Source organism: Melanerpes formicivorus, unplaced genomic scaffold, assembly GCF_026170545.1.
Source record: "Melanerpes formicivorus ecotype bairdi unplaced genomic scaffold, bMelFor1.0.p_v2 SCAF_1, whole genome shotgun sequence".
In the NCBI taxonomy this organism is placed as follows: Eukaryota; Metazoa; Chordata; class Aves; order Piciformes; family Picidae; genus Melanerpes; species Melanerpes formicivorus.
The window spans coordinates 30183322-30196826 of NW_027142353.1; the positions used below are offsets into that span (position 1 = coordinate 30183322).

The 13505-nt window shown below is 41.2% G+C and overlaps 1 protein-coding gene across 2 annotated transcripts in view; it reads right to left on the reverse strand.

Moving 5' to 3' along the window:
• Positions 1-13505, reverse strand: part of EIF5B (eukaryotic translation initiation factor 5B) — a 41388-nt gene that overhangs the window by 8366 nt on the left and 19517 nt on the right. For both annotated transcript variants that reach the window (XM_068138660.1, XM_068138650.1), the window contains exons 8-17: positions 12948-13034; positions 11437-11520; positions 8128-8420; positions 6864-6971; positions 6614-6724; positions 5750-5817; positions 4426-4567; positions 2838-2969; positions 1937-2119; positions 878-1039 (exon numbers count right to left, since the gene is read on the reverse strand). In XM_068138660.1, the coding sequence (XP_067994761.1) occupies positions 878-1039; positions 1937-2119; positions 2838-2969; positions 4426-4567; positions 5750-5817; positions 6614-6724; positions 6864-6971; positions 8128-8420; positions 11437-11520; positions 12948-13034 (1370 nt within the window). The remainder of the gene's footprint in view (positions 1-877; positions 1040-1936; positions 2120-2837; positions 2970-4425; positions 4568-5749; positions 5818-6613; positions 6725-6863; positions 6972-8127; positions 8421-11436; positions 11521-12947; positions 13035-13505) is intronic.

Consider the following 13505-nt stretch of genomic DNA (forward strand, 5'->3'; position numbering starts at 1 on the left):
TCACACAACAGCTAATCACCATGGCATAGAGAATGCCAGTGTCAGCTCAGGTTCCAGCAATTATTAGCATTACTTTACAAGCGTATCTAGGGTTGCAGGAAGAACTAGACTAAACACTAAGGACTATAGTGGCCTGCAGAGACAGCTCTCCAATTAAATGATGCACATCACAGTTGTTACAGCCTTAGACAGGGATTCTGACACTAGCTTTCCACCTCTAAACCAAACCTTTAAGGTCTGTCCTACTACATACACCTAGGTTATCTGTATGGCTTTCTTTGCCATAGGCAAAATCCGTGCAGACACTTACTCCTCCCCCTTTAAACGGGGAAAATTCAGAGCAGCTCTTCGTATCATCTTTGAATTGTATGCATTCGTGTATTTATAGCCCTTCATCTCTGCGGCTCTCCTCCTCCTTTCATAGAAAGCAACTCAGACAGGAACTCAAATTCAGTGTCACTCCCCAGTCTGTTAATGCCAGGGTGGCAAAACCAACTCTCAACAAAGGCAAAAGGCTGCAGATTCTGCAGAGGTCCTGGTCTTTGCCACTCCGCAACCACTCCTAGAAATTCACTTGTTCGCTTTTCTCAATCCTAACCATGTAGGATTTTTGTTATCATAATCCCCCACTCTTACTAATAATATACTGTGATACTGTGATGTAGCTTAACTCAGAAGTTGTTGTACCAGTACACTCCTAATTTCCATTTAAGATGGGTATTTCCCCTCACGTGTGTAGGCACACACTTGAATCCATTAAGTCACCCTTAGATGTAATTTTTTACAAAATTTTTTTACAAAATTTTTTACAAAACTTTTTTGTCCCTCCTGGCTCTAAATCGTCTCCAAATGTCCATACACTAAGCAGTTTCCATACCTTAACTCGTAGCTCCTTCATAGGAGGAGGTAGCAGAAGACCTCTAATTTGAGTTACTATAGGACCTTCTACCCCAGGAACAATAATGGTGTCTCCTTCTTTCAAGCGTCCATTAATCAAAATAACATCTATGGTAGTACCCATGCCCGGCAGCGCTTTGACCTAAACAAAAGGGGGGGAAAGTTACTCTCAATTTCAGCACTTCAAGCACAGCCATTGTTACCAGGAAGAAGGGGGCACAGAAGGGAGACATTTCTAGATCAATTGAGTCCATCATCAGTAAATTTGCTGATGACACCAAGCTGGGGGCAGGAGTTGATCTGCTGGAGGGTAGAGAGGCTCTGCAGAGGGACCTCGACAGGCTGGACAGATGGGCAGAGTCCAACGGCATGAGATTTAACACATCCAAGTGCCAGGTGCTGCACATTGGCCACAGCAACCCCATGCAGTGCTACAGGCTGGGGTCAGAGTGGCTGGAGAGTGGCCAGGTAGAGAGGGACCTGGGGGTACTGGTCGATGGTAGGCTGAACATGAGCCTGCAGTGTGCCCAGGCAGCCAAGAGGGCCAATGGCTTCCTGGCCTGCATCAAGAACACTGTGGCCAGCAGGAGCAGGGAGGTCATTCTGCCCCTGTACACTGCACTGGTTAGGCTGCACCTTGAGTCCTGTGTCTAGTTCTGGGCCCCTCAGTTCAGGAAGGATGTTGACTTGCTGGAACGAGTCCAGAGAAGGCAGAGTTTGGTCTCTTCTCCCAGGCAGCCAGCACCAGAACAAGAGGACACAGTCTCAGGCTGCACCAGGGGAGGTTTAGGCTGGATGTTAGGAAGAAGTTCTACGCAGAGAGAGTGATTGCCCTTTGGAATGGGCTGCCCGGGGAGGTGGTGGAGTCACCATCATTGGAAGTGTTCAGGAGGAGACTTGATGGGGTGCTTGGTGCCATGGTTTAGTTGTTTAGGTGGGTTGGATTGGTTGATGGGTTGGACACAATGATCTTGAAGGTCTCTTCTAACCTGGTTTATTTATTATTATTATTAATTTTAATTCAGCAGTTGTTCTTTACCTCCATGACTTGAGCTCTCAGCTCCTGACACTCAGCCAGTCTCTTGGTCAGCATAGTTTGCGTTAGCTCAACAAGAAGAGCTATTAGACTTCCCATGCCATCCCCTGTGTGAGCAGAGGTAGGTACAAGAGAAACAAAAGTGCGGGGATCCTTATTCTCATAAAACAAGGCAGCGTTCAAACCCTGGAATCAGGAGCAACAGTTATACAGGGAAAAAAACATATACACAAACATCAGCACTAACAGTAACACTCGGCTCCAGACAATTACTATTGTGGTTTTTAATCCCCGCTGAAAAAGCAAATGTTGTTACTGACAGTATGTTATGGAACATGAAAGCCTCAACTCACACTTGGAAGCAGTATGGGATAGCTCTGCAGAACTAATTACCACATCTAGCTTCTAGACAAGCATTTTATATCACCAGTTTCCAGAACTGATGTGATTCATGCCCTGCCAGCATCCCAGGGAACAAGAAACAGATGGGATCCTCTTGGGCAATTCCCAAACAGAGAAAGAATAGGGACAGAAAACTTAATCTCTTACTTATGACTCCACTGACCAGGCACATTAGCTCTATTTTTCTCCAAACTACTTTTTTGCCTCCAAAAAAAGACTAATTTAACAACACAAAATTCAGTAAATGAGCGGTAGACACCAATGTGTCAGTAGAGATGTGACAGCTTTCTTAATATTCTAAGTTGCTCTGTGGAAAGATGGAAAAAACAAACAAACAAACAAAACAACAAACAAACAAACAAACACACACACACCAAAAAACACCACCACCACACCAACAAACTACAATCCCAAACAAAAACAGACTCACAAGCCACACCACCTGGCCACCACCTTTACTATCACGTTTGTCAACCAAAGAACCTCACCTATTCCAGCCTACCTGTTTTGCGAATTCCACTATGATAGCTTTTGCACGCTCTTCAAATTCATCCTTCGTATTCTTTTTCTGCTTTTTCAAGGTGACAGCTACATCTGTATCTGGACTTTTTTTCCAGTCATACAACCTGTCAATCTGGAAAATACAGTAACATGTCATCTTATTCAGCTTACTAAAGGATGGCTTTGTGATTAAGCCACACCATCTATGAGAAACACTTTACCAGCCAACATAGTTAGCCATCTATTTGCTCCAGTAATCAAATTATTATCACTTTATTTGCTTTAGCTGCTACATTTCTCTCTTGTTTGTGTTTACCCAATGTTACTGCATGGTAACATTACCACATCAGGTTTTAAAGATTCGAGCTATAATAATTTAGCTTCATAAAGGAAAAGTTTATATACATTAATTACATCAAGTTTAAGGTAAAGCACTGAGAAGAAAGAGATCCACATATAATTTCACATACACAAACCCCCTCCAATATTAAGCTTTGGGTTTTCATCTGAAAAGCGACTGTTTTACAAAGAGCTTATCTTAACGGTGAATTTGGACCTTTCCTGTGTGTTACAGAGAAGGGATCAAGGACGAGTGTTCGAAAGACAACTGTATGTATGTATTCAGAAATACTTCCCCTAAGTGCATTTTTAATGCAGGACAGATTCCAAAAAACAATTATATTTGCTGTATGAACCAAAACTACATCCTTAGAAAGTGGATTATAAACTGCTCAAGAAGAACTACAACCTGGAATGCAAGAATTTATGGCTATTTAATCTCAGGCTTACTGCAGTCCTTAACATTTTTTAATCTAACAGCTTTTTAAAAAGCAGAAGTTTTCAGCAATGCAATAATGTCCACCTCAGTTCCAACAACCTTAAATCTTACCACTCATGACATTTTTTAAATTATACTGTAATTTTTACACTGCACATGAACACCCTTCTATAAGCTCTCTCTCAGCAAGTCAGATAGAACCCAGTCACTGGACACAAGGAATATCCTTAGTGTATCTCATGTAAGTCATCACAAAGAGGCAGTGTAATTTCTTATGTATAGAATTCCTGAAAACAACTGGCTTTACCATGTAATGCTGCAGAGCCTGAAATACTTCCCACCAGTGATCAAGATTACTGGTCCAGGAGCTTTAAAAGACAGCTTGTCTTCAGGTCAAACTAACAACTATCAGGTCAAACTAACAAGCTGAAATCAAGGTAGACCTTTCAATATGAAGCTTCTTCAGCTTTATCAGAAAATGTACACATATCCATATACATAGGTGCAAGAAAAAATAAACAACAAACCAACCACAACTGAAGTATGACTTCCAGAATTGTGAACCATATACTGAAGTTATATAAGGTTACGTAAGAGACTTATCAGTATGGACTCTGAGAAGAACCGATAGATTGTCTACCAAGTTCCTGTAGAGCAATTGGGGTATCGTGGACATAAAACATGCAGCAGAGAAGATCTAAGAACCACTGCTTCAGATTTTACATAAACAATTCCAGTTTATGGAATAAAACAGAAAAAAGAAAATTGTCAGCTGTTAAGAGTATGAAAACAGAGTAAACAGCTATCTTACCTTGTTGAGAGCTACTATAAAGGGGCATTTCTTGGATTTCAGCAGATTTATTGATTCAATTGTCTGTGGCTCCAAACCATGCATGATGTCAACTACAAGTATAGCAATATCACAAAGTGAGCTTCCCCTATTTCTTAGATTGCTGTGGCATGGAAAAGAGAACAAAAATACAAATAAACCAATCATGTAGCAACAGAACTTTAATAGAAATACCAAATAAAATGTCAAACTTTCATTGATAAACAAAAAGCTAAAGCTGATCAAGTAGTTATTTATCCCTTAAAAATGTAAGCTATATTAAAAAAATTCAGATCACACTGTACAAATTCCATTTAACAGAAAATATATATAGTATGTGTAACCTAAAATAAGAAACTATTATTCTCCCAAGAGTTTCTCTATTATGACATATCTTATACAAGCTATGGTATGTTCTGATTTTTCTGATTGAGAATTGAGACAGTTTACAGGAGTGCAAAATCTGAACAAGACAGTTTATGCAATACTACATTAAGGCTAAGATTAGCAGACATCTTTAGTGTCAAAATCTGTCCAGACCATGAAGAGCTGTTGAGTGGTATGTTGCCAAGGAACAGATACGAACATCAGCAAGTGCCCTAAGACCTGGCATTACAATGTTTGCAGAGGTTTGTTTAAGAATGTCACATTGAAGTCGTAAACTTTCTGCTTGGAGATTTCACCTGAGCACTACCTCAGTGTGTAGAGTTTTGCAAATCACATTTTAAACTGAAAAGTTGATTTAGTGGCTTGCCTGCATGCTAGTGGTTTGCTAGACAACATAAGAGCTTTGCTAAGACTCAGCTGACTTGTGCAGTTGCTAACTTCCAATCTTAAGAACTCAGTTACCGTAACTGGGACACTATGAACTGGAAGAGAAGTTTCAATTTTTCACAGCAGAGTGCTCAGGTCACCTAAAATCCTCACCTTTCCTTCTCCAGCTAGCTTCCTGCTTCTGTTTTCCCTCTTACACTAACTACTGAGGAAAAAAAAGTTGTTTACATGCTTTTTCAGACATTCATGGCTTCATTGGCATGAAGAGAGAAAATTACTCAGACATGTAAGACTGAGTAGAAAAAGCACCTGCCAACTACACAAATCCACTCATTTCTCTACTTCAGGTTTCTTTTGGTTTTGATTTTTTTTTTGGGGGGGTTGTTTGGTTCGGTTATTTTGTGGTTTTGCTTTGGGGTTTTTTAATGAGAAGAAACACAGAAGGCTAGGCAAAGACCTAACACTGTTGAAAATATATCTGGTTGCTTTAGCTGTCACTTCTAGAAAGTGCTAAATTGTGAGAAAATATTACCTGAAAGACTCATGTCCTGGAGTGTCAATGATCAGCATACCTGGAATTTTTATGTTCTCTCTGTCAAACTAACATTTCATAATATTAGCCATCTTGCAAAGATTACACACCAAAAAAATCCCCAAAAACAACAAACAAAAAACCCAACCAACCATACACAAAAAAACCCCACCAGAAAACTCGGAGCCTGCAGCATTACTGACAGCCTTCACCCCAAAAATCAAGTCAATGCTCATTTAAATATTGAAACATAAATTAATATAAAACTTAATATTTAAAAAATTAGAACTAGGGGAGTTGCTGCAAGTGCCCATAAGCTCAGATAAAATTTTTTAAGACAAGGCAGGCTACAGAAGGAAGGATACTTCAGGCTACTGAGATTTATCATCTTTGTCTTGAGTATGTCCACTGACTTTTTATTTTTAATGAATTGAGTAAACTCTTGGAAAAGGCCATCACTGACAAGTTTTCCAGTCAACCGTTGCAGGCAAAATGGGATACAGTATCCAAAATAAACAATTCAGAATAGTTACTATTTCTGTAACACAATAAAATTCACCACCCAAGAACTGGCCCTATTTCAGTCCACACACTAAACCGGAGAGCTTTTAACAGAAAGCGTGCTTGGTAAGCTTCAAAATTCTGAATGTACGATCAAAACGCTGAAGAGTAAGCCATCTGCACGTGTGTGTACTATCCAGAACTGAGTAAGCAGTAGGCAGTAGTTTTTTCGTCAAAACTATCAACTCCAGTATTAAAGATGGGGGAAAGTACATTTGCCCACACCCTGAAATCTCACAAGAGTCTTAACTAGTTTACATTTCACATTTTTAAAAAACCAGTCTGTGAAGTGCTGCAGCTTACATTTTTCACCATCTTAGTTTGCTCATTAATAGCTTCAAGCGGAACATTAGTTGCACCAATCTGCTGAGTGATACCACCAGCTTCACTGTCCTGTACGTGAGTATGTCGGAGCTAAGAAAAAATAAGAACAGAAGCATTTACACCTAGAGACTGAAGAAATCTCTGAGTACATGTGAATTCTTTTTAATTACAACAACAACAAAACATGCATAAAGATGTGCAGGCAATGCCTTCACTTTACACATCTTACCTTATCTAGAATCTTGGTCTTGCCTGTGTCTACATGCCCCAGGACACAGATAACTGGTGCTCTGAGCTTTTCAGTGTTCATATTTTTGCTGTTTTCAGCTCGGCGTTTCTATGTAAAAAACACATAAAAATTGCTAAGTACAAACCAAACACCACAGCTCATCTCTTGACTTGACTGTATATGTATCACAGTATAACTTAGGTTGGAAAGGACCTCAAGGATCATCGAGTCCAACCTATCAACACAGACCCCATGACTAGACCATGGCACCAAGTGCCACGTCCAATCTCCCCTTGAACGCCTCCAGGGATGGCGACTCCACCACCTCCCTGGGCAGCACATTCCAATGCCGAATGACTCGCTTGGTGACGAACTTCCTCCTCACCTCGAGTCTAAACCTCCCCTGGCGCAGCTTGAGACTGTGTCCTCTTGTTCTGGTGCTGGTTGCCTGGGAGAAGAGACCAACCCCTTCCTAGATACAACCACCTTTCAGGTAGTTGTAGAGGGCAATGAGGTCACCCCTGAGCCTCCTCTTCTCCAGGCTAAACAATCCCAGCTCCCTCAGCCTCTCCTCACAGGGCTGTGCTCAAGGCCTCTCCCCAGCCTTGTTGCCCTTCTCTGGACACGTTCAAGTGTTTCGATGTCCTTCTTAAACTGAGGGGCCCAGAACTGGACACAGTACTCAAGGTGCGGCCTAACCAAAGCAGTGTACAGGGGCACAATGACCTCCCTGCTCCTGCTGGCCACAATATTCCTAATGCAGGCCAGTAAGTAAAACAGGCTCAGCAGTTCAGGGAGTTTTGTTCAGTTTTGATTACAGTTTAGTAGGCTAAGTAATTATGTTCACTAACATGCAGCTTTGTTTATCGCACATTCTGAAGAAGCATCTTGGGTAAGGAAAACAAGGACATTAGCAACCACAAAAGCCTTAAACAGTTTGGAGATACATCTTTTAAAACTCTGAAATATCTACCCGTAAAGGATAATAGTCTCTTTCTCCAGGAGGTGGACAAGTGGAGGGGAATGACACTAGAGGTGCACATTCTTTGTGATCACGTTCTCCAAAATCAAATACTTCAGCTTCACACAAGAATAGGTCATTTTTGATTACTTAACCTAGATTCCAGATGTGCCTAAATATTAGTCATGACAAGTCATAATTTTGATAATTGCAGTTAAAAGGCTTTTCAGTGAACTGAAGTTCAAGTTGCTCCTTTACAAAACATAGGAGTCTACTTGTTCAAATAAAGCTGTATCTTCATACCTCAATTCTCCGTTTGGCTTTGTCATATGCACGCTCTTCCTTAGTGCGGTCATCATCAGAGTCATACTCAGAATCAGAGCTAATTTCCTTGCTGGCTTTTTTTTCCATAGATTGTTTTCCAATAGCTTGGGAGTCTGTCTCTCTTTCATCTGAAGTCTTGTCATCTTCATCTTCACTCCCTTCACTGTCTTCAGATTCTTCACTGTCTTCTTCCTCTTCCTCCTCATCTTCCTCCTCCTCTTCCTCATCCACTTCATTTTGTTCTTTGACTTCAATGTGGACAGGTTTGCTCTCTGTAAAAAAAACAACAACAAAAAAAATCAAAAGTAAATCTCTATGAAATTCACATTTCTGAAGAAAGCAACAAAAAAAATCCAACACCAAAACAGAGATACTAGAGAAGAGTGAAGACAGAGAGGAGATTCCACTGAAGTGCAAGTCAAGATCATTTTTCAACTGTCAGCATAAACTGTTTCCTGTTCAGACCTGCTGACTTGTGGTTAGAACTGGTACAATTGGGATGTGGGGCAGAATGAGGTCAGCATACTTACACTTGACATTATTTGCAAACATTCAGATAAAATGATATTCTTCAAAGCCATGTGCACTACTTAAAGGAACAAATACACTGACACCTTTAAAGAGAGAGCCCAAATACTTCAAATTCAACAAATTACTGATGAGAAATGTACTTTCAAGCAAAGGAAACAATCAGAAAAATGGTCTCTTCTACATCTTTGAAAGTCTCATCAGGTTTTCCTAGGCTGTTCAGAGAAGAGTTTGTTTTTAAGAGGAATTCTTCAGTAAACAAATGGAAAGAACAATCAAGAAGTTATTTTCTTTCAATGATTCCCATTTATCATACTTGTAAAATCATAAGAGACAACCCAATGAACACTATAGAGACATGCAGGCTCTTTCTTACAGATTGGCTGGAAGGCTTCCTGCTCTTAGAAACTAGTTACGTTTCCTTGTTATGCTGAAAATATATCAGTTTAGTAATTCATTCAGTCTGATTCCCAGGAAGGTTCTTTTTCTGGACACACTGGCAGATCCTTTCAATCCAGCAAGAAGTATGATGCAACATTCTCCCCAGGACCATAGTGACAGACTAAAATTTTCAAGGTGTGGCAGTCTTTAGTATCAAAGCAGAACAGCTGAGCTCCAAAAGAACAGACACTTGTGTTGAAGTAAAATCCATACTGTTGTGTATACATGTGTATGTATATAAAGTATTACACTTGAAAGTACAGGTGCCAGAAGTATAAAGCTCAGCAAGCAGAAAAATTACTTGACAAACAGTCTCTGATCTTAAGGAACAATGAACACACATCATGGATGTACTAAAAACAGTAACAAATTCCCTGTTCCAGAAGAGTCACAGTAATAGGGCTTTCTCTACCTCTGGAGGAAAACACACAAGAAGATACCCCTGCATTGTACTGCAGCTCAAACTTCCCCCAAACCAGTGCTTTTGGCTAAACAGAATTAAGGGGTTTGGCATATACACATAGGAAGACAAATTTCCTGACAATTCCTTCCTTTTTTCTGCATACGCGTCTCAAAGAAACGGGTGAGAGAAAGTATCTAAAAGTTTCTATAATGGATATACACCAGCCTTCACACCATATTAGCCCCTCTCTTCTTTAAGAGCTTATCTCAAAAGTACTCTCCTAGATTTGCCAAGGGCAAATCCTGCCTGACCAACCTGGTGGCCCTCTATGAGCAGGTGACAAAATTAATAGATGAGGGGCGAGCAACTGATGTCGTTTACCTGGACCTGAGCAAAGCCTTCGACACTGTCCCACACCACATCCTGGTCTCCAAACTGGTGACACATGGGTTTGATGGGTGGCCCATTAGATGGATAAGGAACTGGCTTGATGGCCGCACCCAAAGAGTGGCTGTCAATGGCTCCATGTCCCAGTGGAGGCCAGTGACAAGCGGAGTCCCTCAGGGATCAGTCCTGGGACCTGTCTTGTTCAACATCTTTGTCAGTGACATGGACAGTGGCATTGAGTGCACCCTCAGCAAGTTTGCTGATGACACCAAGCTGTGTGGTGCAGCAGACACGCTGGAGGGAAGGGAGGCCATCCAGAGGGACCTTGACAGGCTGGAGAGGTGGGCACAAGCCAACCTCATGAAGTTCAATAAGAGCAAGTGCAGGGTCCTGCATCTGGGTCGAGGCAATCCCAGGCACAAATACAGGCTGGGCAGTGACTGGCTGGAAAGCAGCCCTGAAGAGAGAGACTTGGGGGTGCTGGTGGACGAGAAGCTCAACATGAGCTCTCAATGTGCACTTGCAGCCCGCAAAGCCAATCAGATCCTGGGCTGCATCAGGAGAAGTGTGGCCAGCAGGTCGAGGGAGGTGATCCTCCCCCTCTACTCAGCCCTGGTGAGACCCCACCTGGAGTACTGTGTCCAGTTCTGGAGCCCCTATTACAAGAGGGATGTGGAGGTGCTGGAGCGTGTCCAGAGAAGGGCCACAAGGACGATCAGAGGGCTGGAGCACCTCTCCTATGAGGACAGACTGAAGGAGTTGGGGCTGTTCAGTCTGGAGAAGAGAAGGCTCCGAGGTGACCTAATTGTGGCCTTCCAGTATCTGAAAGGGGCCTACAGGAAGGCTGGGGAAGGACTTCTCAGGATCTCAGGTAGTTATAGGACTAGGGGAAATGGAATGAAGCTGGAGGTGGGGAGATTCAGGCTGGATGTGAGGAGGAAGTTCTTCACCATGAGAGTGGTGAAACCCTGGAATGTGTTGTCCAGGGAGGTGGTCGAGGCCCCGTCCCTGGGGGTGTTTAAGAGCAGGCTGGATGAGGCTCTGTCCAGCCTGATCTAGTGTGGGGTGTCCCTGCCCATGGCAGGGGGGTTGGAACTAGATGATCCTTGTGGTCCCTTCCAACCCTGAATGAAACTATGTTGCCAGATTTATGAAGCAAAACCATTGTGGCTTTGTAATGCTCATCAGAGAAATACAGCACCAGGCAAAAGGTTTCTCTAAACTCCCAGGAGTGGTTTAAGCACACGTTAAAAGGAGAAGACTGTCACTACCATAAAAATGAACAAAAAATTTCAACTGATTTTAGGTCATAAAGGGTCTAACTTGAGCAGCAAATAATTTGTACAGATTCTGAAAGCTCTGCTTTTGAGAAGATCTTATACCTATTTATTATCACACTTGCCTCACAATTTATCTAATGGAGCAGAAGGAGAATCTAAATACAAAATTATTTTCCACCAAAAGAAAAAATTCAAGCCAGAGAAATCTCTTCATCAGGAAAAGTATTTGTTTGGTATTTAAATGCCTACCTTTCTCTCCATCTTCATCACTAACCATAGCTTCCCAGTCATCCAAACCACCATCTTCTGTTTCTTCTTCTTCCTCTTTTTCTTCTGAAACCAAGAAATCCAGTATTAAAAGCAAGAAAGAGCCCAGTAACAAACAACATTTTTAGATGCCCCTTCCTTTGACATACTGACAACTGCAATTTACAAGTTTGCTACTACCATAATTCTACCAAATTACCTCCATGTTCTCTAACCAGAAAATGCTGCATACTTCAGAGAAAACTTTCAGGTCTCTCCAAAAAATATTAGTATTAGAATCTTTGCAGAGCAAACAGTATTTTTGGAAGAGAACCAAACTCCTCATCTACTTCCTGTCTGCATATCATGCAAGTGCCTGCACAATGCATGCCACAAACCTCTACTGTTACTGCAAGGGCAAATCTTCCCCTACACTCTACCACAACTACCTCCTTGAAAGGAGCTACTCAATTAACGATTGGCCATCTATAACAAAGTGATGGAGATGTAAGTTAACAAGTGGAATTACAGTACTCAGTGAGGAAAATAAATTGCAAAGAAGTGCTATTTTCGGACCGCAGGTTCTTTCACAGAATTATACCATGGCTTCTAGAAGCATTAAATGCATCCATTTCAGCACGAATTCAGATAGATATGTGAATAAACTGCAGCTCTTCATAACAAACAAATGGAAAAAGGCAAACTCTTAATCCTCTCCAAAAGAGGGATTAAACAAAATATATGTTACAGACATGGAGTGTCATGAAATTTCATCTCTTTGAAATGAAGAGTTAAGTTCCAGACTGCTAGAATATTAACTGGAAACCAACGTTCTGCCAGTGAGCCCTTCTCTTTTACGGCAACAGAACCAACCCTTTAAGAGACGTCAGTCAGAATTAGAGTACACCTCCAGCCTTTAAAAGAAAAACCAACACAGTATCTGGAAGTTTTGTCAGTATTTTTGGCTGAGTTAAGAATCAAATCTCCTTGCTGAGGAAGTCATCAAGTACAATAAGATTTTGCAAAACAAGTACTGTCTGCAGGCAAAAATGTGGGTAACAATCACTTGCTATGCTGATACTCAGTTTCACAAGCTAGCACCTATCCACCACATTCAGCACTTGTGAAACATTTGGAATCAAGAATACAATCACTGTGAATCTTGCAGTATCAGTATTCAGAAGCAGCATATTTCCTCCCTACTGCTAAATGGCCTTTTAAAAAGCAAATGAGGGAGCTAATCACGAGGCACTGAATGTTCTTGCTTGAGATAGTTGCCTAAGCGAAACAAACACTGGTGTTCACCCAAAATAAGGGACCTTTATACTCTCAATTTGAAACTTCATACCTTTTTATCCCATAAAATTCCATTAGTTTCTCCCTTAAGAACAGAAAAAAACCAGAACAGCAACTGCCTTAAGAAAGGACAGACACTCACCACCCATCCAAGAAGGTATGATGCCTACCACACAGTATTGCCATCCTCTCTTAAGTTCATTAGCATTCCTACTAACCTGGCTCTACTGGGAGAGGAGTCTCTTCTTTTACTGGTGCTTCCAGTTCTACAGCATCCTCAGCTGGAGAAGTCACCTCTACGCTTTCTGAAATTGCAAGAAAGAAGATTGGTGGCTTCATTCTTCCAAGTGCAAACCAAATTAGACATTACAGCTTCACATTTAAGGTCTAATTTTAACTTGTGCTGTTACAAGTAAACAACATCTGAATTTATGTAAAACCAAATTTACTGAACTTCCACTGAGCTAAAACAAAGTTAGAGCACGTGGCTTATTTAAAAAGCATTTGGCTTTCTAAGCAGCTAAATAGATTTATGTGATAGGTCAGTTATTGGTTAAGCAAATTACCACTGCTTTTGAACATTACACAAGCCTCACTTTCTTGAAGAGACAAGAGAACATGAAATAATACTAATGAACAACCCATTCTTGCTCTACTACTCTATAGAAAGACAAAAAAATGATAAGCACTGTTGTCACTTCTTGACAGCCACTCCTTCAGAGGCAAGTAGCCACATAACTCTCATATCAAATGTAATAATAAAAAAAAAAAGTCAG